The sequence below is a fragment of the Pongo abelii genome, chromosome 2, assembly GCF_028885655.2.
Source record: "Pongo abelii isolate AG06213 chromosome 2, NHGRI_mPonAbe1-v2.0_pri, whole genome shotgun sequence".
In the NCBI taxonomy this organism is placed as follows: domain Eukaryota; kingdom Metazoa; phylum Chordata; class Mammalia; order Primates; family Hominidae; genus Pongo; species Pongo abelii.
Window position 1 is genome coordinate 76,102,106 of NC_085928.1, and position 27,731 is coordinate 76,129,836.

The 27,731-nt window shown below is 36.5% G+C and overlaps 1 protein-coding gene across 5 annotated transcripts in view; it reads right to left on the minus strand.

Annotated features, from left to right (window-relative positions):
• Positions 1-27,731, minus strand: part of CNTN4 (contactin 4) — a 992,918-nt gene that overhangs the window by 297,638 nt on the left and 667,549 nt on the right. For 4 of the 5 annotated variants that reach the window (XM_054551881.2, XM_054551876.2, XM_054551877.2 and 1 more), the window contains one exon: positions 19,532-19,707. In XM_054551881.2, the coding sequence (XP_054407856.2) occupies positions 19,532-19,707 (176 nt within the window). Of the gene's footprint in view, positions 1-15,887; positions 15,955-19,531; positions 19,708-27,731 lie in introns of those variants that run through there. The other variant, XM_054551882.2, reaches the window with a different exon arrangement.

Sequence of the window (27,731 nt, forward strand, 5' to 3'; positions counted from 1 at the left end):
TGACAAGCACGAGTGGTAATATTGAAACCCTATCGTCTATCTCTTTGTATTGCACTCAGCACCGCCACTTACTGGCAAAAGAACAAAACACGGCCTCACCTTTTCACCCATGGATGCAAATGGAGTTTAGCTGACAGTATGGCATTTAGAAATTGAGTCTGGGTATTTTATTAGCATCAAATTCCAAACTCAGTTTTGAGTTTCTCAAACAAATTATTCCCTCTGATGGAAACACATTTTCACCATAGTAGAAATAACAGAAAGCCAGTATAGTGTGGTGATTAATAATTCAAGTACTGAAGTCAAATTACCTGGAATCAGACCCTAGCCCTTCAACTTCCCAGCTGTGTGAAGTTTGGCAAGTTATTTAATTTTTTTATGTCTGAGTTCTCTCCTTCGTAAAATGGGAACATCAAGAGTACAAGTGTCTAGTGTTGAGGTAAGTATTAAAAAAGAGAATTCCTAATTTAATAGCTGGTACATGCAAAGCAAGTGAGAAGTGTTAGCTCCTGTTATTGTTACAGGTGGATGGTTGACGATGTGTGAACTGATGATTAGACTTACAGAAAGCTACTGTCTTGCATACCATGTAGATTTCAAGACACTGAGCACGTTTAATGGGACCATATGAGAATTTTCTTAATCTTAAGTCAGTAAAGTGACATGCTTAAGCATAGTGACCTCAGAAAATCTTGAGCTAAAATGCAGGACAAACACTCTTCCCTTTTCTTCCTCCCTCCCACCACCTTCTGCTCTGCTGCATTCAGCCTTGCTCCGTGCCCTCCAGCCACACAGGCAGGTCTTCTTCGAATCCCTTGAAAGTACCATGCTCTATGCCACCACAGCACCTTTGTACATTCTCTATTTTCCGTCTAGAAAATATTTCCTCTTTAATCCTTACTGATCCTTCAGATCTCAGTTACAATCATTTTCTTAGTGAAGTTTTTCTTAATGCTCTCTATGTTAATTTCCTTTGTCACAAACATTATAGAACCACTACCATTTTCTTAGCATTTGTCTCAATTGGTGATCACATATATCTAGTGTGATTACTTGATGAACATTTTCCTTCCATACTAGAACATGAACTATTTAAGATGAGGAACTGGCTCTGGCTTTGTTTATCTGCCCAGCACAGAGTAGGCACTCGGAGAAATATCTGAATGGATGTATGCTACAGTCTATGTTTTCTCCTCACTTGAAATGCCTTGCTATTTTTTTTGTATCCCTCTACTTTATACCTCTCCTTAAACATCTAAAATACTATTTTAAAATTCATATGGAACAAAAAAAAAAAAACCCCGAATAGCCAAGGCAATCCTAAGCAAAATAACAAAGCTGGAGGCATCACGCTACCTAACTTCAAACTATACTATAGGGACACGGTAACCAAAACAGCATGGTATTGGTACAAAAACAGACACACAGACCAATGGAACAGAATAGAGAACCCAGAAATAAGACTGCACACCTGCAACGATCTCACCTTCAACAAACCTGACAAAACCAAACAACGGGGAAAGGATTCCTTATTCAATAAATGGTGCCGGGATAACTGGCTAGCCATATGCAGAAGATTGAAAGTGGACCCCCTTCTTATACCATATACAAAAATTAACTGAAGGATAAAAGACTTAAACATAAAACCCAAAACTATAAAAATTCTGGAAGACAACATCTGGGCAATACCATTCAGGACATAGGCACGGGAAAAGATTTCATTACAAAGACACCAAAAGCAATTGCAACTAAAGCAAAAATTGACAAATGGGATCTAATTAAACTAAAGATCTTCTGCACAGCAAAAGAAACTATCAACAGAGTAAAGAGACAACATACAGAATGGGAGAAAGTCTTTGCAAACTATGTATCTGATTAACGTCTAATATCTAGCATCTATAAGGAACTTAAATTTACAAGAAAAAACAACCACATTAAAAGTGGGCAAAAGACATGAATAGATACTTTTCAAATGAAGACATACATGCAGCCAACAGTCATATAAAAAAGCTCGACATCAGCTGCATGTGGTGGCTTATGCCTGTAATCCCAGCACTTTCGGAGGCTGAGGCGGGCGGATCACGAGGTCAGGAGATCGAAACCATCCTGGCTAACATGGTGAAACCCCGTCTCTACTAAAAATACAAAAACGAAATTAGGGCGTGGTGGCACGTGCCTGTAGTCCTAGCTACTTGGGAGGCTGAGGTGGGAGAATGGCGTGAACCTGGGAGGCGGAGCTTGCGGTGAGCCGAGATTGAGCCACTGCGCTCCAGCCTGGGCGACAGAGCGAGGCTCCGTCTCAAAAAAAAAAAAAAAAAAGCTTGACATCACTTATCATTAGAAAAACATAAATCAAAACCACAATGAGATACCATCTCGCACCAGTCAGAATGGCCATATTAAAAGTAAAAAAATAACAGATGCTGGCAAGGTTATAGAGAAAAATGAAGACTTATATACTATTGCTGGGAGTGTAAATTAATTCAAGCATTGTGGAAGACAGTGTGGCGATTCCTCAAAGATGTAAAGATAGAAATGCCATTCAACCCAGCATTCCCATTACTGTGTATATACCCAAAGGAATATAAATCATTCATTATAAAGACACACACATGTGTATGTTCACTGCAGTACTATTCACAATAGCAAAGACATGGAATCAACCTAAAAGCACATCAATGATAGACTGATAAAGAAAATGTGGCACATACACAATGAGATCATGTCCCTTGCAGAGACATGGATGGAGCCATTATCCTTAGCAAACTAACGCAGGAACAGAAAATCAAATACTGCATGTTCTTACTTATAAGTGGGAGCTAAATGATGAGAACACATTGACACATAGAGGGGAACAACAGATACTGGGGCCTATCGGAGGTCATAGGGTAGGAGGAAGGAGAGGATCAAGGAAAATAACTAATGGGTACTATGCATAATATCTGGGCTATGAAATAATCTGTACAACAAACCCTCATGACACAAGTTTACCTATGTAACAAACCTGCACATGTATTCCTGAACTTAAAAAGTTGAAAAATTACCTTATATACAAACACTACTTTTAGGTCAGCTCTTCATTCCCACTTTTCTACTACTTATTCTGCCCTTCGTTCCTTCAAGACCTTCAATCTTCCTAACATTCACCACACTTAAGGTTACTTGTTCAATGTCTGTCTTCCCTACTGGATGTAAACTTCATATCTGTCTAGTTCATTGATGCATTCCCTGTGTCCAACGCGTTGCTTGCTATCCAGTTGGTATTCATTAAATATTTATGGGAAGAAGGAAAAATAAACAAAAGAAATCTCCATGCTGAGTATGGATAACTCAAGTTTTTACAGCACATTTACCCAAAGGTACTTGATTATTCAAACATAGAGGAGAATTAACAAGTTTTTGACAGCATCAGTAATTAATAATAATCCCTTTTTAGAAATCTCAGGTGATTATTGACCTTGAATTTTATGTAGGATAAACGGCTGGTTAGAGTAAAATGAAGCTAATATCCTAGACAGAACAACTGCCAACTGTGTTTGAAACCTCTGAACATCTACTATGTATCAATGTTTAATACCAAGTAAAATATAAAAACATGGATCCAATTCAGTTCTCGGGGTGTATGTGCACTGGTGAGAGAGCCAGACAAAACTATACCCTGTAATTATCGTATAGCATAATAAATACTAGAATACTCACAGACAAAAGAGTTAAGAAATCAGAGCATTCACATGTTAATGTACATCTACATGTGACTAGGTGAAAAAAAGAGTTAAGAAATCAGAGCATTCACATGTTAAGGTACATCTACATGTGACTAGGTGAAAACCTGTTCATATATATATATATATATATATATATATATATATATATATATACATACACACACACATAGGTTACACTTACCAGGCATATTTAATCCTCACAACTCTGAAGGATACTATGTAACTTAAATAATTCTCAAATACTATCATTATGTCCATTCAATAGATGAAGGCAGTAAAAATCAAGAGGGGTATAGAAACTTATTGAAGGTCACAGCCTTTCTGTGGTCCTAGATAAAGGGAATAGCAGGTATAAAGCTAACGGGAAGACTGAAAGAACTAAGAAAATTTAGGAGAAATTATTTATTACAGAGTACTCTGGTAGAGATAGAAAAACCACCCGTTTAAAATAAACCTTGGGTCAGTGTCCACTGTTCTTAGAAAACGAGTACAGGGAGGGCCTTTTAGTTATGCAAATATACAGCAATTACCTCTCCACAGGTCTCGGAAAAGTTAGAAATGGAGCCCAGCTGGACAATGTTAAATGGTCCTCTTGCTTATTTAACAGTTCTCCTAGGATTTTCATGCCTAGAGAAAAATATTTCTTCTCTATGGATTTAGATTGTGCCTGGCCTGTAAAATAGTGATTACTGTTAGGAAATCACTAACATTCTTGTTTGAGTGGTTGTTTGCAGAAAATAGAACTGAGACCTTGAGAAAAGGAGTAAGGACAAGTGAATTCTACCTCAAATTTGGGGAAACAGTGGATTAGATTGTCAGGGCTCCAAATGTGCGGTTACCTAAATCAGACAGCCCAGAATTTATTGATATTGAATTTTATATTACATATCCAAAGGCAGTATGTTTTGCTTGCAGGGAATGTAGGATGGAGTCCATAGCTCATGCGATGTGAGCATCATATTTCTTTGATCTTAAGGTACTATTAACAAATGCCTCCCAATTTAAAAACTTACTGCAAAGCTACAGCAGTCAACACAGTGTGGTACTGGCCTAGGGACAGACATATAAATCAATGGAATGAAATTGAGGGCCCTGAAATAAACCCTTACATTTGTGGTCAACTGATTTTTGGCAAAAGTGTCCGACCATTCATGAGAGAAAGAACCATCTTTTCAACAGATGATATTAAAACCGATAACATGCAAAAGAAAGAATTTGAAAAAAAAATCATTCTTTTGAATGAATACTTCAACGTATACAAAAATTAACTCAAAATGGGTGATAGAGCTAAATTTAACAGCTAAGACCATAAAATTCTTAGAAGAAAACATAGGAGTAAGTTTTTGTCACCTTGGATTAGGTAATGGTTTCTTCGATGTGACAACAAGAGCACATGCAACAAAAGAAAAAAATAAATTAGATTTTACCAAAATTAAAACTTTTGTGCTTCAAAGGACACCATCAAGAAAATGAAAATACAACCCAGTAAATAGAGAAAATATTTACAAATCATATATTTGACAAGGGGCTTGTATCAGAAACATACAAAGAAATATTATAATTCAACAATGAAAAGATAACTGGGCAAAGGATTAAAAATTAGCAAAGGATTTGAATAGAAGTGTCTCCAAAGATGTAGCAATAGCCAGTAAACATATGGGAATATGTTCAACATCATTAGCCATGAGGGAAATGCAAATCTAAACCACATGAGACATCACATCACACTCAGTAGGTTGGCTAAAACTAAAAAAGCCAACAATAGCAAGTGCTAGTGAGGATGTGGAGAAATTATAAGCCTTACATACAGTTGGTAGGAATGGAAAATGATACGGCCAATTTGGAGAATAATTTGACAGTTGCTCAAAATGTTAAACACACCTTTTTTTTTTTTTTTGGAGACAGTCTCCTCTGTTGCCCAGTTACTGTATGTTAAACACACAGTAACTCCACTAGCTACTCCACTCCTAGGAATATACCCGAGAGAAATGAAAATATATGTGTCCGCAAAAAAACCTGTATATGAATGTTCATAGCAGCATTATTCATAATAGCTAAAAAGTAAAAAGAACCCAAGTGTCCATCAACTGATGAATGGGTAAATATAATGGAGTTACATCCATATAACTGCATATTATTTAGACCTAAAAATAAATGAAGTACTGGCCAGGCATGGTGGCTCATGCTGTAATCCCAGCACTTTGGGAGGCCAAGGCGAGCAGATCACCTGAGGTCAGGAGTTCAAGACCAGCTTGACCAACATGATGAAACCCTGTCTCTACTAAAAATACAAAAATTAGTCGGGCATGGTGGCAGGCGCCTGTAATCCCAGCTACTCAGGAGGCTGAGGCAGGAGAATCACTTGAAGCCGGGAGGCGGAGGTTGCAGTGAGCTGAGATCGCACCATTGCACTCCAGCCTGGGCAACAAGAGCGAAACTCCATCTCAAAAAAAAGAAAAAAGAAATGAAGTACTAATACACACTACGACACAGATAAACCTTGCTAATATAACTGAAACAAGTTATAAAAAGCCACATATATTATGATTTCATTTACATGAAATGTCCAGAACAGGAAAATCCACAGAGACAGTAGATTAGTGGTTGTCAGGTCTGGAAGGAATAGAAAGTGACTGCTAACGGTTACAGGTTTTATCTTTAGGGTGATGAAAATGTTCTGAAATTAGACAGTGGTGACAGTTGTACAACTTTGTGAATAAACTAAAAATCACTGAACCGTACACCTTAAATGAATGAATTATATGGTATGGTATCTTAACAAAGATGTTACTAAATAAAGTATGGTATTGGCTAGGCGCAAGGTGGCTCCCGCCTGTAATCCCAGGACTTTAGGAGGCGGAGGCAGGTGGATCACTTGAGGTCTGGAGTTTGTGACCAGCCTGGCCAACACGGTGAAACCCCGTCTCTACTAAAAATACAAAAATCAGCTGCGTGTCGTGATGCGCGCCTGTAATCCCAGCTACTCAGGAAGCTGAGGTAGGAGAATAGTTTGATTCTGGGAGGCAGAGGTGAGCCGAGATCGAGCCACTGCACTCCAGCAGACAGAGGGAGACTCCGTCTCAAAAAAAAAAAAAAAGTGTGGTATTGAAAGCAAGAGGCAACACCTTCATAATGAATTTTTTTCTAGGTGAATGAGAAAGACTATATGGACTATGCATCTTTATTGGAGGGCTCTTCCTAATAGAATATTCTATTTCTTAGTTTAAGGAAATAGAATATTCAAGAGGAAATAGAACCTCATAGGCTGGTAAAGGCCAAGACACTTCTGTTTCTCTTATATTCCTTCATTGATTCATTCAGCTTCATTTATTCCACAAATATTTATTCAGCACTTATCAACATTCATTATCACTTATCAGCATTTATTTGGCATTATTCAGCATTTGAGGAGAAAGTAGTCATTGAGCTTAGAAATAAGAAAAGCCATTTGTTGACTCCCTCACCTCAACACACACATTACTTATAGGACTATATAAAGAAGGGCCTTTAAGATATAATTAATCTAAATTTTATGAGGTAGAGCTAACAGATTACCTACCACACTAGACTGCATTCAATTTGAGGAGAAAAAAAAGTAGAGGCTATGAAAAAATGAACAAATCTGAAATGCTAATGACATAACAATGCAAGTATTTAGGAGCAAATTAATACTCTAATCATAATTAGTGTGTACCCCAAATACATATTTCAGGGATAAATTACCTTCAGTGCCATCCACTGAGAGTTTAGTGGCTAGTTTGGAATTTAATCTTTGGTGAAATATGTAACAGAATAATTTAGTTCTTGGGAAACACACATCTTTTCATCATGCCCTTGAATTTGAGATTTAACCTCTGAACCCTAAGGCATACTTTTTTCTCTAAAGTGAATATATATTATAGATGTGAAGTAAAAACTAGCTAGCGTGGTGCATAAAATACATGACAGCTAGAAGGCAAATGCCTTGTTTATGTTAGAGCCTACTCCGGGAAAGGTGCTGACTGCGAAGAGGATGGAAGCTGGCCCTCACTAGCACAGGGACTTTCTGGGGCTAGAAATGTCATAACATCAACGATAACATCGCTTGAGAGACCACAGTGGAACGGTTACAGCCACAGGTAGGTCAGACACTCTAAACGTGATAATAGCCAGTTTCTAGGGCTTTAGAGTGCCAGACAAAGAGGTCGAATTCAAGGAAAATGACCTAGAAAACGGAAGAAGTCCAGAGAGCGGGACTCAGGGCCAACAAACTACTCTGAATCACTTCAAATCACTGCCCTATGGAGAAAGGGCCAATTCTGCCTATTTCAGAGGAGGCCTGCAGAGGTCTGTTCCAAGTGACAGGTAAAAACATACCCGGGAAAGGGAAAGGTTACCCTTTGAATTTTTTGCAGTCCCCATTTCATTATCTGGTCAAATCATACTTTATAAAGTTCAAAACTCTGTTATGTTCTCCAGGGGAAAATACATAGTGTGAGACAAAACTTGCACAGATAATCCTACATTTGATAGAGGCCATTTCTTTAATACTTTTCACCCTAATACAGTTAAGTTACAAAAGCACCTGATTTTGATCTCATTCAAAGATTTTTTTTTTTAATTGATCAAAGTGGTCAGGAAAGAAATGAAAAAGAATTGTGCATATGTTGGCCTGTTTGTTTCCTGGAACCACTGCAAACAAGTTACCACAGATTGAATGGCTTAAAACAAAAATTTATTCTCTCGCAGTTCTGGAAGCTAGACACCTGAAATCAAGGTGTCAGCAGTGCTGGGCACCTTCGAAGGCTCTAGGAGAGAATCTTTCCCTGCTTCTTCTAGCTTCTGGTGGCTTTCAGCAATCACTGGTTTCCCCTACTGGATCACTCCAATCTCTGCCTCCATGGTAACATAGTCTCTTTCTCTCCTGCGTTTTCTCCTCACTCTCTTATGAGGACACTTGATATTGAATTTATGGTCCATCTGGGTGATTTTGGAAGATGTCATCTACTTAATTACGTCTGGAAAGACCGTTTTTCCAAATAAGGCCACTTTCACAGTTTCCAGGTAGACACATTTTTTGACAGTTACAGTTTTAGTCTGTTAGGGCTGCTATAACACAATAGAATGGGAAACTTCACAGAAATGTATTTCTCACAGTTCTGGAGGCTGGGAAGTCCAAGATCAAGGTGCTAGCAGATTTCTTGCCTTGTGAGGGCTGTCTTCCTGTTTCACTGACTGCCACCTTCTCACTGTATCCTCACATGGCAGAAGGAGCAAAGGAGCTCTTGGGAATCACTTTTATAAGGGCACTGATCCCATTTACAAGGGCAGATCCCTCATGACCTAATCACCACCAAAGGTCCCACCCCTCATATGATCACACTGGGGTTAGGATTTCAACATAGGCATTTAGGAGATATAAATATTCAGTCTATAGCAGGTACCATTCAAATCACTATAGTTAAGTCAATTAGATTCTGACTTAACCATAAGTGAAAATACATGTTCTACAGCACCCTAACCTCTCAAATGAAAGTTCTTGAAGAAAAGGATATTGATATAATTAGAGCAATTCTGATATTTTCAGTCATTCAGAAGGTGGTCTCTCTTTTCCCCTGAATGGCAACACCTGATTTTTGACCTTCAGTGCCTAAAAATTAAACTTAAAAATGATCAGAATTATTTTAGTATTTGTTGACTGAATTACTCCTAACAATGAAACAAAAAGGAGTGATATTTTAGTACCTTGTTTTTTTTTATTATGATACAAAATATTAATTGTTCTCTTTTAGCCTTCATGTTTTTTAAAGGTCTGATGAATCTTGCTTGGATCCCCATCAGGTTTCATTTGCCAATTTTCATATATATATATCATACTCTCAGAACCTTCCTGAATTTAAAGCAATCTCTGTACTTCATTGATTGTCTTATGTCACAAACTGCTTTTTATCAGTCCCCAAACTGGACTGTGGGATGACCAAAAGAAGGTATACATAATAAACTATTAATAATAGCTACAATTAACTAGCATCTGTACTTTAATAGTTCCTAAGATTTACCCTGTGAAATTTTCAATAGACACCAATTATCACCATTAATGTCTTCCTGTCTAGTACTATACTCAGTGGCAGAAACTATCATTTCAGAAACTCAGCAAGTTTGGGTTTGAATTCTTCTAACTATTCCAATAAAAATATTTACCCTTTTATTGAAGATCAAAGCCTTCTATTGATAAATATTTTTAGTTTTGATACCCAAATGTTCCTAAAGTTGATTACTTTTCAATTGATCTAAATATTCACAGAGTATTCATCTAAATAGTCATCCATCCACATTTTATTGCTCAGAAAAAAAGTTTGCCTGTTTAAGCAGCTTTCCAAATTAAAAAGTAGTCAAGTCAGTTATGAGTTTAGCCATGTATCAAACTCCCAGCTATTGTTCTGATCGACTGTACATTTTACTCATTGGCTATGAAGGATAAGCTAGTTATTAGATATTAAAAGCAATGAACATTTGAAAATTACAGTGAATAGAAGCAAGGATCTGGGCTCAAAAATCGGGTTGCCAAAATTCCCAGTGAGACTACAATACATTCTCAGTTTAATACAGTTTTCTATCACCACCACCACTACCGCTACCACCACCATCATTACAGTTGTCAGAGTGTGCCCCAGTTAAAGAGAACTCAGATTAAGGCTCACTGCAGTAGTCATAAGAAAGATCTTTTTCAATGAGACTATCTAATCAGTTGCTGTTTATTCAATTGATATTTTCACCATAAAAAATGTTTGCCACTTAACTGATAAGGCTAACTTAAATTAACCTCAGAATGGAGTCTTTACTGTGTTATATTACTCTCTTTTTAAAAATTTTTCTTTTCTTTTCTTTTTCACTTCATTCCACAATAGCAGAAGAGTTACTTTTTTCATAGATTGCTTGCTTGAAGTCACAGGAAGGCCAAAATGAAATGGCTTTTGTACCTAAGGGCTCCTTTCACTTAACATCTCCATTTTTCCATTTTTTAAAATACTTTTCATCTTCTATGCCTTTCCCCTTAACACATGCTCAGAGGGTAGAGATGCAGGGCATGAATGGTGTATTAGTCTAGTTACTTTTCCCATCTTAAGTGAGGTATCCATAGAGGTAAGTATAGATATCACCCATTTGCTTCCTCCAGAATAATACAACCTTGCCCATGACCATGACAATGCCAGTTTCCCTACAGCAGGCAGGTAATCAGATTTTGCTCAAAGATTTAATTTTACCATTAGCAATTTGGAAGTACTTATGTATGACTTACAGTCATCTACAACCTGAGATGATGAGTAGCTTAAGTCTTTTACTTTGCAGATCTGAACTATTACAAGAAAGTGAAAATTCCAGGATGAAGGCCCCAAACAATGTTTATAAAGTAATCAGTTTGACAGGCTAAAATCTGGAGTCATTAGATATTAGGATTATTTTCTGGAAGCTCTTCATAATAATCTACATTTAAAGTGCATCTTTTTCATATCTACGTTCACATGTAGGGGAGAAATGATATGGGAGTAAGAAACTTATACAAATATTTCATTTACTGCTTGGGGATAAACAGTTTACCAACCACAGTTATTCACCATAAAATATCAATATTCAAAATGCTTTACAGCCTACTTGCAATAAATTGGAAATCTGCATCTTAACTTTTAGAGCAGAAATATTGTTATTAATTATTCTCATTATAAAACCTGAAACCAATTATATTAAAATTAGAGTCACAAATTTACGCATAATCATTGCATGTAACATTATGCTTTTAAATGTTAACAGTAAATCAACAGTATGATGGCATCAAGAATACCTACAACTAAAAAGTTAAAAACAAAGGCAAATATATGATGGATGTACTTATTATACCAAAGATTGTTAATGCAACAAAAAATTCAAGTTTGTGTACAAAGGAAACATTTCACCAACCACCCAAATCTACAGATTGAACACAAATTTCATTGGTAAAGTGTAGGTTTTCACAACATAAGGGAAGCCATGCATGTAAAATGCCATATAACAGGCATCTGCTCAAGACTCAGGTGACCAGGTTCCTATGCTGGTCCCTTCTCCCACTGCTGTATCCTTGGTGAAAGTTATTTCACTTCATTAATTTTCATGTTCTTCACCTATAAAATAAAGATATTATCTATGCTTCATTGGGTTGTGTTGAGAACTAAATGGAATGATGCTTCCAAAGTGCTTAGTATAATATCCAACATAGAGTATTAACATTATAACATTTATTATGCCCTGACTATGTGCTAAACAATAATCTAGGAGTTTAACAATTATTAATTGATTTGATCCTCACAACAAAGGAGGTAAACAACCTGGGGCAGAAAGAAGTACCTTGTTCAAGCTTGTGAAATTATAGAAGCTGAATTTGAATCCAAGGAGTCTGACTCCAGGGCTTGTGCTCTTATCAACTATACTTAGGTATACAATGGTAGTTATTCATATGATCCAGCAATTCCACAACTGGGTATATATTCAAAAGAAATGAAATCAATATATCAAAGATGTATTGGCACTTTCATATTTATTGCAGCACTATTGACAATAGCCAAAATATGGAATCAACCTAAGCGCCCATCAATGGATGAATGGATAAAGAAAATGAAGTATATACACATAATGGAATATTATTCAGCCATAAAAAGAATGAAATCCTGTCATTTATGGCAATGTGGATGAATCTGGAGGACATTATGCTAACTGAAATAAGCCAAGCAAAGAAAGACGAATGCCACATATTCTCAATTGTATGTGGAAGCTAAATAAGTTGGTCTCATTTAGTAAGACAGAATTAGAGTAGAGAGTAGAAGAGTGGTAACTAGAGGTGGGGAAGGGAGGAAGAAGGATAGGGAGAGACTGGTTAACAGATAAAAAATTACAGCTAGATAGGAGGGATAAGTTCTTGTGCTCTCTAGTACCACAGGGTGACTACAATTAAGAACAATTTACTCGGCCGGGCACGGTGGCTTACGCCTGTAATCCCAGCACTTTGGGAGGCCGAGATGCGCAGATCACCTGAGGTCAGGAGTTCGAGGCCGGTGAAATCCTGTCTCTACTAAAAATAGAAACATTAGTTGGGTGTGGTTGTGGGTGCCTGTATTCCCAGCTACATGGGAGGCTGAGGCAGGAAAATCGCTTGAACCCGGGAGGTGGAGGTTGCAGTGAGCTGAGATCGTGCCACTGCACTCCAGCCTGGGTGACAGAGCGAGACTCCGCCTCAACAAACACACAAACAAAAAACAACAAAAAACCAATTTACTCTAATTTTCAGAAGAGAGAATTTTGCATGTTCCCAACACAAAGAAATGATAGTTTAGTTGTATGAGGTGATGAGTATGCTAATTACTCTGATTTGATCATTTACACATTGCATACAGGTATTGAAGTATCACACTGTAACCCATAAATACATGCAGTTACTATGAGTCAATTAAATTTTTGTAAGTGATAGTTATTTTAAAAAGACAGGACATGGAGGGACAGAAAGGGGAACGGAAGAGAGAACAGACAAAAAAACACAGAAGCAGTTATTGTATAACTTTCCTGTGCTGGAAATGATTCTGGGATTTTACATATGCTTTACAATGTAATCTTCCTAACAACCCTAAAAGGGAAGTGTAGTGGTGTTGAGAAACTGGAGTTCTAGAGACACAGGACACATAGAATGAAATGGAACAATTAACAACATTTGATTCCATCTAAACTTAGTCAATATAACATCTCATTTTCTCAAGCCCACATTCCTAAATTAAAAAAAATAAGGATTTGTATTGTTTATGAGTATAGGGGTGCGTACTGAAATTTATTTTTTTAAAATAAATATCCATATTTATATGACAGAGAAAAGTTGCCCTGTTGAGTGACTGTGCACAAAGATCCTCAAGCAGATTTAGAATGGGATGCTGGGCTGCAGAATTGGGCAGCTATAGCACTTCATTCTGTATAGACACAAGCTCTGGAAACATCCCCTTCATTAAGCTGTGCAAATAACAAACTGAAATCCCCTCCTCTTTAGGCCTTATCTTCTGATTTATTCATCTATGGAAGAATTTTTTAAAGTATTCAGCTTGATTTTGCTCCTGGACGAAAGGGAGTGTAGAGTGAATGAAGGTATGCTTAAGCTAAAAGGAGCTTTCCTTTGAAACACTTCATGAAGCTATGCATAGTCTCAGGCTGACTTTCCAGGATAAAAGCGAACTTTGAGGGCTTGTTTGATTCATTCCGTACATGAGCATCTTTTTTTTTTTTTTTTTTTTTTTTTTGAGACAGAGTCTCGCTGAGTCTCACTCTGTCGCCCAGGCTGGAGTGCAGTGGTGCGATCTCGGCTCACAGCAAGCTCTGCCTCCCAGGTTCAAGCCATTCTCCTGCCTCAGCCTCCCGAGTAGCTGGACTACAGGTGCCCGCCACCACGCCTGGCTAATTTTTTTTTGTATTTTTTTAGTAGAGATGGGGCTTCACCTTGTTAGCCAGGATGGTCTCAATCTCCTGACCTCGTGATCCGCTCGCCTCGGCCTCCCAAAGGGCTGGAATTATAAGCATGAGCCATCGCACCTGGCCATGAGCATCTTTTTAATGTGGGCCAATGCCTGCCACACCAATAGAAACACTTATAAGGAATTAAGATGTCAACCATCTTCTGTAACAACCTCAAGGTGAGAATGCTTGCTCTCACCTCCAATTCACTCCAAAGGACCATCAGAATGTGCTTGACTCAGTGGTTCAACTCATTCCTTATGCCCCACACATGGCATGATGACTTTAACGTCTAATTCCTATTCATTCAGCAACCATTATTTCAAGTTTATTAAGTGCCAGGCACAGAGGATCTAGTCAATCATATTTGTAGCCCTAGGTGAAAGAGAAGGGCTAAAAGGTAGAAAGGGTATGGTAGTAGGCTAAGTGACAGTGAGGGGAGTGATTGCTGATGGCTTAATACTGCAGAGAGACTGAAAAACAAAATGTGCTCCCAATTACATTACAATAATGTATGCTCATCCATAGCTCATCAAGGGGGACTTAAATTATGCTGTCCTTATTTAATCAAAAAAGGATTTCTATTTTAAATATATTGACTTAAAAAGTGGGAGGAAGAGCAAGTTCTTAGTGGTCTAATCTCTAGTTAGCTATAAATTTTGCTTATGTGAATTACTTCAACTTAAAAATGCTAAATGCTAATACAAGACATGACTAAATTCTGTGCACAAAAGCAGCATGAAAACATTTTTAATAATCAATAGAAATAATGTCTACCTTATAAGACTATCTTCTGAATAAAATTATAGGAAGTATATAAATGAGATTTGAAAATTGTAACATGGTAAATAAAGTGAAGGTTGTTTTTCTCATAAATTAGAGTGAATCTAAAGCAAAGTAGGGCCAGCATGCATGAAACTGGGAGCTGAAGACTGCCTTTCCTTGGCTCTGTAACTTATTAACTATGTATTAGCAATGAGTAATTCAGTTACCCTAATCTTCAATTTCATTTTTAAAAAGATATAGGCCAGGAGACCTTTAATGTCTTTTTCAACCATAAAATTGTATGATTAAAGAGGAAGAAATATTCTCACTTGTATGGTATAGTGCAGTAAGTGTGGCCAAAAAGCAACATTTTTTTTTTCCTTCAATAAGTATGACAATACGTGGAGTCACAGAAACTAGTAACATTCAAAAGATGTCACTGTCTTGCCTCACTTTTATTAATTCACTGAAGAAAAGGATTTTATCCTAACCAATTGAAAGTGAATTCTGAACATAGGCAATGTCTTTTGATTTTCTTTTAATTTACAAAAGATAGGGAAAAACATCTAGAAACTATGGATCAATGATCAAAAAGATAAACTCCAGAAAATTACAAGAATAGAAAGGGTGGGTTTGGGTATATAAAAATACATCATCCTCAAATTAACTTTATACATATATTTTCTTTGTTGTGTTACTGAATAGGCACGTAACACAGGAATTCCTTTATTCAAACATATAAATGGCTAGGAAATACAAGGATGGACAAGATAGTCTCAGTTCTCTTAAAATATACATTCTGCCATAGGAGTGAAATAATAAATGAGAAAAAAGTAAATACACAATCATTCTAGATTGTATTAAATTCTGGTAAATGAGCCGGGCGAAGTGTAATCTCACCTTGTTGGGAGGCTGAGGCGGGTGGATCACTTGAGATCAGGAGTTCGAAACCAGCCTGGCCAACATGGTGAAACCCCATCTCTACTAAAAATACAAAAAAACAAAAAAACGTATCTGGGCATGGTAGTGTGAGCCTGTAATCCCAGCTACTTTGGAGGCTGAGGCAGAAGAGCTTGAACCCAGGAGGTGGAGGTTGCAGTGAGCTGAGGTCGCACCACTGCACTCCAGCTAGGGTGACAGAGCAAGACTCAGTCTCAAAAAATAAAAAAAATAAAAAATTCTGGTAAGTGAAATAGAAGATACTGTTATGTAAAAGCAGAGGGCTGGAGGAAGGTCAGCAGAGAGGAGGAGAAATGATGGAAATTGCTTGTTATGTTAGACAGGGTGACATGGAAACTTTCTCTTAGGAGGTCATACCTAAATTGAGAAGTGAGGATCATAAGAAGTCAGCTGTGTGAAAGATCATGAGAAAAACTTATCAGGCAGAGGGAACAAAAGTATCAAGATCCTGTAGCAAAAAATAGTTTGTCATTTTTGAGAAATTAAAATGAGACCATGGTAATGAGTTTGAGATTTATTCTAAGTACAGTAGAAGGCATAAAGCAGGAAAGCGGAATGATCTAATTTACATTTTTTAAAAGATTACCCTGGCAGTTTTATGATAAATGGTTAAGGAAAGACTCAAGAAGATGCAGAGAGAGCAGGTAGGACTGGATGTTGTAGAAACAATACATGCTGATTTTAGCAAGGCTTCAGCAAAGATTCTCACTACTTTAAAAACACGTGGGTGAAATTGGAGTTCAATTATAGTATATTTGGCTAAATTTGTAGCTGGTTGAACAAGACTGTCCAAATAATATTAAATTAAAGGTTTAATTTCATTTTAGTGGAAATTCTGTAGTGACATGCTGCCCTGTCCTGGTCAACATGTTGTATCAATTATTTGAATGGAGACACGCTTATCAAATTTTCTGCTGACACTAAACTAGGAGAACAATCATTATGTCTGATTGAAAAAAAGACTTAAAGCAATTTCAGATATGATGGAACAAAGGGTCACTACTCAGAACATGAATTTATTAGGGGTAAATACAATATTCTGAATTTAGGTTAATAAAACAACATGGTTGGGTAGCTCTGGATGAATAGAAATTTATAATAAATCCTTTCTCAGATTTTACATGATTATATGTTTAAAATAAAGTTACAATCTGGGGCTGGTACTTAAAAATGAAGATTAAATAAATATTATTGTCAGCTTCATTAACTGAAAAAAGTTCACATCATGAGATACTACTGTTCCCAGTGTCCTCTGCAAAAGTTAAGACACATATATGGAATTCTGTGCATTTCCATAAGGCTACAATAGATGAATTAACATAATTGACTGTGTTGTGAAGAAGATGGCTGTGGATTAATTAATTGGGATGAAAAGAATTATGGGACAAGGGACATGATAATATCTTCACATATTTGAAGAGTAACCAGCATCTTAGAGTAAGAATTGGGAGTGAATGTGATAGAAATTGAGATATTTGGCTCAATTTTAAGAAAGAGATGTCAAGTTTGTTTTTGTATTTTTGAACAAGTAGAGCAGTCTACTGTGGGCCAGGGTGCCTCGTGATGAATTGGTGAACTTTCTGTCACTAGAATTTTTCAAACCAAATGATGATCAGCCAAGGATTTTGAGGGTGGGAGGAAAGCCTACATAACACATGAAGTGGAATGAGCAAAGTGGATTCCATTTCCTGGTAGGTCCTCAGGTCAACCCACCACAGACTGAGTGGTAGAGTTTGTTTTTTTTGTTTGTTTTTTTTTTTTTTTTGGGTAAACTATTCTATGTAAATGACTGTCCTTGAATATGAGATTCTATCTTTCTGATGTTTTGGTAGTAAAATGCCTGGTCTTTTACAAAAGGATAATCTTAAGAGCTGGTAATTTGTTTTTTTCAATGTAAGCTGTCAATAAAAAAGTTTGGGTATAGTATTTTTTTTTTTTTTTTTGAGACGGAATCTCGCTCTGTCGCCAAGGCTGGAGTCCAGTGGGGTGAAATCGGCTCACTGCAAGCTCCACCCCCTGGGTTCACGCCATTCTCCTGCCTCAGCCTCTGGAGTAGCTAGGACTACAGGCACGTGCCACCACGCCCGGCTAATTTTTTGTATTTTTAGTAGAGACAGGGTTTCACTGTCTTAGCCAGGATGGTCTCGATCTCCTGACCTCGTGATCCGCCTGCCTCGGCCTCCCAAAGTGCTGGGATTACAGGCGTGAGCCACCGCGCTGGCCCAGGTATAGTATTTCTATCTCCATTTTTTTTTTTTTGGTGTTACTGTGTTAAAAATTTCCTATACTATGACATCCAAAATTCAAAGAATTACAAGATTTATTAAATACTGAGATTTTCCCGTACTCTAAGAGTACATGATTCTATGGATATTTCCAAAAATTAATTCAGCAAGATTTGTCATTACTAAAAAATAAATAAAGATATAAGACTTGTATTAAACCAAGAGAAATAAATACTTTGGTTCTGTTACATTCAATCACACATATTATTCTCCTATTATTCTAAACACCTAAGAATATTTAGAAGACTATGTCAAGAAACATTCACTAACAAAATAATCCTGGAATCTCGCATATACATAATACTTAGAAAATTCATTTTTCAACTTATAAAAATGCCACCAAATGGCAATAATAGATTAGGAACTGGATATTAGGTATATTTGATGTTGAGTTCCTGGAGAGGATTTTGTTAATGAGAATATTCTACAGTGTTACTGCCAGCAGACTTTATGAAACCTTTGGCTAATGCCAAAATGCACTGCTATATGAGTTGGGATTTCACACAAAGAAATATATAATCATATGCAAATACATAAACCCTTAAAAATGTAGCTGAACATCAATCCTCAAAGATGGCTATACTCAAATGTATGCTAACTGCTCTTGCCTATGGATTTTATTTTCAAATTGTGATTTCTAAATTCTACTTTCTTTCATATATTCATGGACTTTTGTTAAATGGTGGTCTTAAGATATGGTTATTTGTTTTTTTAAACATTTTAAACTGGAAATATCAAAGGTGGATAACACTTTGTCTCCATTTCTTTGTCATTATTACAGTTGCTTTAAATTTTTTCTGCTCTGTGAAATAAGAAACAATTAGAGAATTATAGGATTAATTGACTACCGAGTTTTTTTCCAACTCTGACCTTTATGGTTAAAGCACTTCTCTTATTGACTACTAAATTACTGGCAGTTCAATTGCTTGCTTATACACATTCTATTTAAAATGTGTGTGGGTGGGTGGGTGTGTGTGTAAAATTTGTTGTTTACATAAATTTATACGTGTGTCAATCTCAGTGTGTGAATTTATTTGTATATAAAGAAAGTATCATATAATCAAATTATCATACAATCAAACTATCACAATCCTTATCAAAGTAGAAGAATACATCTTCTCACTTAGATTTACAGTTTATCCTACAAACAAAATTATTTCCAAAATGTGAAAAAGAGTAAAGATGATCATGTAACCAATTAAAATCTAGTCTCCAAAATGAAACTGCTATAAAAGCTTATTGGTATAATGGTAAATAAACTCAAAGTAACATTTGCAGCATTGTATAATTGCTACTTACAAGCAAACTGAAGCTTTGCTTCTCTGCTAACAATTGTTCCAAACGAGTTTGTTGCTGTGCACTGGTACGTTCCAGCATCTTGGGTTTTATTGGGGTTATTGATCAACAAGCTGCCTTCAACAACACTGTAGCGGAAATCCATACCAGTGTCAACATCTGTTCCATTTAACTTCCACCTATAGTATAAAAATGCCAGTAGATAAAGTCTTGTCAATTAATCAATATTTCTGAATTGTCTAAAATATATAAAAACTATAAATAGCACAAAAATTATTTGTGACTTTTTTAAAAAGCATGATTAAGAAGTCAGAAATGCTCTACCCAGCAATGGAGACATCTTAAGTGCTTATGGAAAGAGCATGTCTTTTAAAGTAAACAATGATATTAAAATTTTAATAACTGTTTTTCTGACTACTTATGATGCTACAAACACTTCACCGTTTTGAAGGCGGGCCACAGATTTCTCATAGCACCTGTGCAGCTTTCTTCAAATGGGGCTCCTCAGTAAAAGTCCTTCTAGTTTGCAATCATTCTTTAAATAGGTCTATAAGATGACAGCATATACTATTTCCAGGTAGATTGCTGAGTATCTGATGAAATTGCAGCCGAGTTGCTTTGATTTGGTCCTTAATATGACTGCAATGGCTGGCTGCAAAGCAGAGGAACTCTATTGATCTTGAGCTGCCATGGGGACCAAACCTGCTTTAACCATGGATCACTTTGAAGAGCTCCTTCACCACTGGCACACAAACATCAATCAACCATCCCAGCAAACTGCAGATTAGGCTATTAGGTTATCAGGGCAAAGACAGGTGTTTTTTTTGTCCTTCTGTTTATTTACCCAGATCACCTATGTATGTGACTAGAGTATTTAGCCCAGTAAAGCAGGTTTAGTGGGACTCACATATTTTAACAGCAAAGTTTTGGTAATAAGACCTATGTTTTTGTTTTTATTTCATTTTACAACCAATACCATTCCAAAGAGTGAGAGCTTATCTTGACCAAATCTCCTTTCAGTAGTCATTTAAATCCTTAAGAACTTTTGCACTAATACAACTCAGTGACTATCTTATTTGTGTACCCCCACAAATCTTACACAGAATATTAACTAATGAAAATAGTATAGTAGGAGTTTGTGAATTACCAAGATTATCACAGTAGCATTCACACCAGAATGTTAAAAATTAAGAAATACAGCAGCACAAAGAAAACTGATCCAAATCCATAATGAGAGTAAGGAATGAGAGCCATTAATCTTATCTCCTTTAAACAGTAAAAATCACCATTTAAATATTTGTGTGTGTGCACATGCACATTCATTGTGTATCATCTTATAACATTCTTGGGTACTACGGTTGTCTGTACATAATGTAAAAGGAGTTTCATGAAAAAAATATAGGTGAGTTAGTCAAGATTTTGGATGTCCGGTATCAACAAAAGCAAATATACAGAAGGGTAATCCCTTCTTTTGGTCAAGACCTCTGTCCCACTTCAAAGCCGTTTTTCAATGATACCCCTTTCAATGAAGTCTTCCTTAGTATTTCTAGTCAAAATTAACCAAAGATGACTAAGCGTGGTGGCTCACGCCTGTAATCTCAGCACTTTGGGAGGCTGAAGCGGGCAGGTCTCTTGAGCCCAGGAATTTGAGAATAGCTTGGGCAACATGGCACAACCCTGTCTCCACAGAAAATCCAAAATTTAGCCAGGTGTGGTGGTGCATGCATGCTTGCAGTCCCAGCTACTTGGGAGGCTGAGGTGGGAGGACCACTTGAGCCTGGGAGATTGAGGCTGCAGTGAGCCAAGGTCACACCACTGCAACTGCACTCCAGCTTGGGCAACAGAGCGAGACCTCATCTCAAAACAAAAACAACAAAAATTAACCAAAGCTTTCTCCAATCTCCTACAGAATTGTCCATGCTCCTTTATGTAGGAATGCTGCTTTTACTGTAGATAATTTACGTAAATCACTTTTGTATTCTCACTTTAGCCATCTAAAATCTAACACTCTCATTGTGCTCCATAAATGCTTGTTGAATTTAATTGACTAAATATTTCACTTCTTTGCTGGATATTTTAGCTTTGAACATCCACAATTTATGAAGCATTCCAGCACACTACCACATAGCAACATATGTTTATTCATGTCTTTGAAATGTAACAATTTAGAAACAAGAGAGGTAAGAAAGGTAGACCAGGAGCATGAAATAGAAAAATGAGGTACCTCTTTATGTGTTTGTATATAAGAAGACTGGGATTAGAAAGTGACAATGTTTTTAGTCTCCACAGTAATTCTCTGTGCTCTGACACAGACAAGAAAGTATAATAAAGACAGAACAGCCAGGTTATATTCTAGCAGCTCTATGTGCACATTAATCTCTAGAACTGACTGTCTGCCCTAGACATTTTTTTTGAGTCAGCTGATCACGTCTTGACCATAACTCTTACTTCAAATGATAGTAGAGCAATTTAATATGACAAATATAAGAACTCAAAAAGGAAATTGCAATATAATGTGAGCTGCAAGCAGAGTGTGGAATTCAGGAGTGGGACTATGTGAGTCTTTTTAGAAAAGTGGTTGTGGGCATAATGAGAGCTCCTCTGTAGGTTTGTCTACACTAGTCATCTCAACTAAAATGCTGTGCAGAAAGTCCATTAGTCTACTTTATCGCCTGCTTTTACATACAAATAGCAAAGGAAAAGGGATTATTTAGAAAATAAAGTGCTTTCTCTGAAATGCAGTTGAGTCTCTATTACAAAGCACTATACCAAGTTTTATTGCAATGCAGTCACTGTTCATTCCAATTGAATGTGGATTGCACTGAATTTCTTATCTCATTGTATACTGAAACACGCTTGAAAATTTCACAATTTACTTTCAATGTTTGAGGAATCTTTTAAGTACTGCTAATATAGAGGCAATGCTCATTTGGAGCCAATAGAAATTTTCCCAAGGGACAAGAGAAATTTGTGAGTCTCATAAGCTGATTTCTGAATCATTTGAGGAACCACAACTCCACTCTCTCCAGAGAGTGGGGTTGTGCACAACCAAACACCGATGCTGTGACACTCTGGAGGGTAAAATGTTGTGGCTTTGCTGGGAGGGTATCTACAGGATTTCCTGTAGCAAAATCCTCTTTCTTTGTTGATGGTTTCAACTTGGCACTAAGGGAAGGTCAGGGCATTCATGACTTGGAATTTGTTTTCTGCAAACTCAATTGAATACAAACCTCAGCAAAAGTACTCCGACCAAGTGAGTGAACATTTCTTCTATCTGGAAAGGGATGCTGAGTGCATTAAGTAATGTCATACGTCCTTAGGGAAGTTTAATACAAGGGAAGTTGGCACAAGTTAAAACTTCTTAAATTTTTCTGGGTCTGGGTCAATCCTTTCAAAATTGAGGGGCAGGAAACAATGAAAAGAGAAAGCTCAGTTGTGGGAATAAACACAAAGAAGAGAGGTCAGTTGCGGTGTCTGAGGGGAGAACCTAGTGCTGAAGATCCCCATGGAGACTCACTTTGGAATTTCTCCTACTTGTTCTTCCCCCTCAAAGTCAGCCTGAAGACTGAAAAAGTTCAGGCAGAAAGGTGTCTGAAAATACCTGATCTCTCCATTCTTTCTCTTGCTCTTTCTTTCAACAAGAGGAATTTTTTAGCTCCCGGGTACCAGTCTGCTATTATGTTACAGAGAAACTGCCAAAGGTATAAAGGCAGGAAGTACACTGCAATAAATTGCTAGTGTATTTGATTAAAAAGTTTTGTTCTCAGTGTTTCCTGGCAATCTAAAAACATAATAGGTTTCTGTTTCACTGCTTGTTTTAAATAACAAGGCAAATTCCTATATCTAGAAACACAATGTTACAAAAGCAATGTTAATTAAAGGTCACACAGTTTGGGGAAAAACAAAGCAGCAACTTGCCAAATTCTGCTACAAAATTTGTTTTCATTTATGGCTAACATCTGAATTTACACTTGGCTATGTAAGGAAAACAAGGACCAGTTAACTCATCATTTATGTATCTAAGAGCCTTTGCTTCCTGCATTGTTTACTACATAAAGTATTTAAAAATCTTTGATTTAGCCTTGGGTTTAATATATTCTAGGGAGAATAACTATTCATTCTGGCTTGCCCAAGACAAGTGCTCGGTTTACACCTGCTGTCCTAGAATAATTATGAACAGCGGCCTTCTGCTTTAAAAAGTGACCTTAGATGATAAATTACATGTTCACCCTAATTATATGGTCCATTAGAGAGTTGTTGTTTTCTTACTTTCTGGAATGCACTTCTTTTCCTTATCCATGTGATGAAAGAACAATTCACCCTCCAAATATATTAAAGTATCTCTTTTTCTGTGAAGCCTTCAGTGACATCTACCTTCGCCATCCTGAATTACACTTTCTTTCCTCCAGAATACCTAGAACTTGGTCATCCTTTACTTGTAGTTACATCATTCTACTCCAACTACGTCCACATCTAGGCAGTCCTCAAATTAACAGTACTAGTAAACATGTTGTAGAGTTGATTAATCTTTGAATACTCAGATCTAGCATGCTGCCTGGTGCATTGCAGCTGCTTAATAGAATGGTTTAAATACTTTGTCTATATGACATATTTTTCAGAATCCTAATATATGGGCTAGTTCAAAGTAGAGCTGCAAAGGCTGAATCTTGGATGAAAATTCTGTTATTTTCTTTCTCTGGTGATCTTTAAGCCAATTCCATGTGCCCTGGAATTCAGTTTGAAAAACACTGGTGAGGTTCGAAGGATGAATAATGAATATGTTTGATAAATGAACAAATGGATAAATGAGCACGTAAAGTAAATTCTAAAATAATATCCACTATACTAATACTGCCGTCCTTTAACTTGAATAGAATGTCCTTTACCCTCTGCCTATTTGAAAATTACTTATCTCAGTTCATATCCCATTTCTTCTGAGAACCCTACCTGATGACTCCAATCTCTCCTAAACTATGACATATATATTTCTTTGTTTTTTACATAACATTAGATATTAGTTGTTAGACTAAAGTTTTTAATTGTCAAATTTAAATAGAGGCATAATATTTATAAGATGTATGTAAGTTATAAAAATCATAAACCAATGAAGATCTGTGTTTAAAAGTAATATTATCACTGTAGAAGTCTGCTGTATCTACTTTGATTATACCACTCCTTCTTAATGGTTAATTATAATCTTTAATTTTGACTTTTTCATTCCTGTGATATTCTTTATATATAATTTTATCATGTATGCTATCCTTTGAAGGAGTTCAGAGCATGCCACCCAAAAATACGCTGCTCTGGCATATTGACTTTTATTTATTTATTTATTTAGAGACTGGTTCTTGCTCTGTCACCAATGATGGAATGTAGTGGTGCAATCATAGCTCACTGCAGCCTAGAACTCCTAGACTCAAGCGATCTTCCCACCTCAGCCTCCTGAGTAGCTGGGACTACAGGTGTGCACCCCCATGGCCAACTAATTTTTAAATTATTTTTGTAGAGATGGGGGTCTTGCTATGTTGCCCAGGTTGGTCTCAAACTCCTGGCCTCAAGCCATCCTCCTGCCTCAGCCTCCCAAAGTGTTGGGATTACAGGCGTGAGCTGCTGTGCCCTGCCTATATTGACTATTTTGAGTTAAAGGTACTTGGAAAAAAAAAAAAAGGTACTTGGAAAACAGCAGGTACAAGACGACCACTTTCACCTTCATCCTTTTTCTAAAAAGCAAGGGATGAAATCCCCATGCCAAAGATGTCCTTTCTGTATTAGAAGGAAAGTAATGTTCTTTCCATCAAGGACAGGAAGTTGAGACAGAGAAAACTCTGTCCAGACCTTGTTAAAATATTTTCTTCTAGCTCCCCACATAACTTAGTTACTTTTTCGCAATTTACTACGCTTTGTCCAATTCAGTAAATAAATGTGCAACGATAACTGCGTCTCTGGGTTTTCATTTTCTTATGAAGGCTTCCTTGCCATGTAAAACTTGTGTTAAATCAATATGTTTTTCTCCTTTTGATCTGCTTTAGGTTAATTTAATTCTCAGGCTTAGCTGAAAAATCCTAAGAGAGGAGAGGTAAAGTTTTGCTTCCTCTGTTACTTCCTCTATACCTTGAACAACCACTCCGTCTCAACCACTTTCAAATTTTGTGAATATGAAATTACATACTATGTATTTGGCTGTGAACTGGTTTACTCAAAATTATGTTCTTGAGAGCTACACAATTGTTGCAGCTGTCATTCATTCATTTTTACTACTGTATGAGGTTACCTTGTATGAACATACCAGGTTATGTGTATTTGTGAATATACTATGAACATAATTATATATACTGGATCATAGAGTACGTGCACCTTTAGCTTTACTAGGGAGTGTTTTTTTTTTTTTTTCAATGGCTTTTACCAATTTAAATTGCTACCAGCAGTGTTCAATCAAGGGTTCTCTTTGCTCTACATCTTCACCAACAGATTGTCAGTTTTCTAAATTTGTCAGTCTGGTAGTTTTGAAACAGTATGTCGTTGTAGTTTTAATGATATATTTCTGTTCACTAATGATATTGACAATCTTTTTATGTTTACTGAATTTTTGGTTTTCATTTTCTTAGAAATACTTGTTCAAGTGTTTAGCTAATGTTTCCACTGGGTTGTTTTTTACATTCTGTTTGTGGAAATTCTTTAAATAGTCTGGATATGAATCCCTTACCCATAACAAATATACTTAAAAATCTTCTTCAAGTTTACAGCTTGTAATTTTATTTCAGTATATTCTATTGGACATAAGTTTTCAATATTAATACAGTTAAATATTTTCTAAGCTATATTTTTTCTGTCATATTTAGAAAATCTCTTCCTTCCCCAAAGTCATAAATATGTATACCTATTTGCTTTTAAAAGTATTGCAAATTTCCCATTTAGGTCTTCTATACATTTGGAATTGATTTTTGTGTATGCTGTGCAGTAGGGTTCTAATTTTATTTCTTTAACCATATAGACAATCCATTGTCTAGTACATCTTTTAAAAATTTGTTTCTAATGTTGTCATGAATTTTAACTTTTCTTCTTTTTATCTTCACAAGACAGTATTCTTTTTATTATTTTTATTGTTCTGTGAAATAAATTTTTTTGTGGAATTACTAACATTTACCATTTGCTTTACTTATTTATTCTTGTAGCTCAGCTCATCTATCTGGAATCATTTTTATTCTGCCTCAAGTATGTCTTTTAGAATTTCCTTTAGTGAGGGTCTGCTGGAGTCAGATTTTGGTTGCTGTCTGCCTAAAAATATAGTTATTTTGTTTTCCTTTAAAAAAAGTATTTAGGCTATCCATACATTTGACAGTTTCTCTCACTATACAGAAGATTTTATCTTCTGTCTCCTGATTTTTTGTTGCTATTGATAAGTCAGCTACCAGTTTGTGATCTCTTTGAATGTTATCTGTATTATAACTTTGGTTACTTTTATGATAATCTGTTTGACTTGGTGTTCTACCACTTCACTATTTTAGATGTGGCTTCATTTTTATTTGTACTGCTTGAAGTGCATTGGGCTTCCTATATCTACAGCTTGAAAGTTTTAATTAGTTTGGAAAATTCTTAGCCTTCTCTTTAAATATTGCTACTGCCTCAGTCTTTCATGTTGTTTCTTCTGGAATCGTGATTAGATATTTTTTCTCTCTTTCTTTCTAAAGTATTTTGCTTCCGTTTGTCTCTTTCTGCTGCCTCCAGAGGATTTCTTCAGACCTATCTTGCAGTTTACAAATTCTTGTTGTATTTCTTTTTTTTTTTCTTTTATTATTATTATTATACTTTAGGTTTTATGGTACATGTGCGCAATGTGCAGGTAAGTTACATATGTATACATGTGCCATGCTGGTGCGCTGCACCCACCAACTCGTCATCTAGCATTAGGTATATCTCCCAATACTATCCCTCCCCCCTCCCCCCACCCCACAACAGTCCCCGAAGTGTGATGTTCCCCTTCCTGTGTCCATGTGTTCTCATTGTTCAATTCCCACCTATGAGTGAGAATATGCGGTGTTTGGTTTTTTGTTCTTGCGATAATTTACTGAGAATGATGATTTCCAATTTCATCCATGTCCCTACAAAGGACATGAACTCATCATTTTTTATGGCTGCATAGTATTCCATGGTGTATATGTGCCACATTTTCTTAATCCAGTCTATCATTGTTGGACATTTGGGT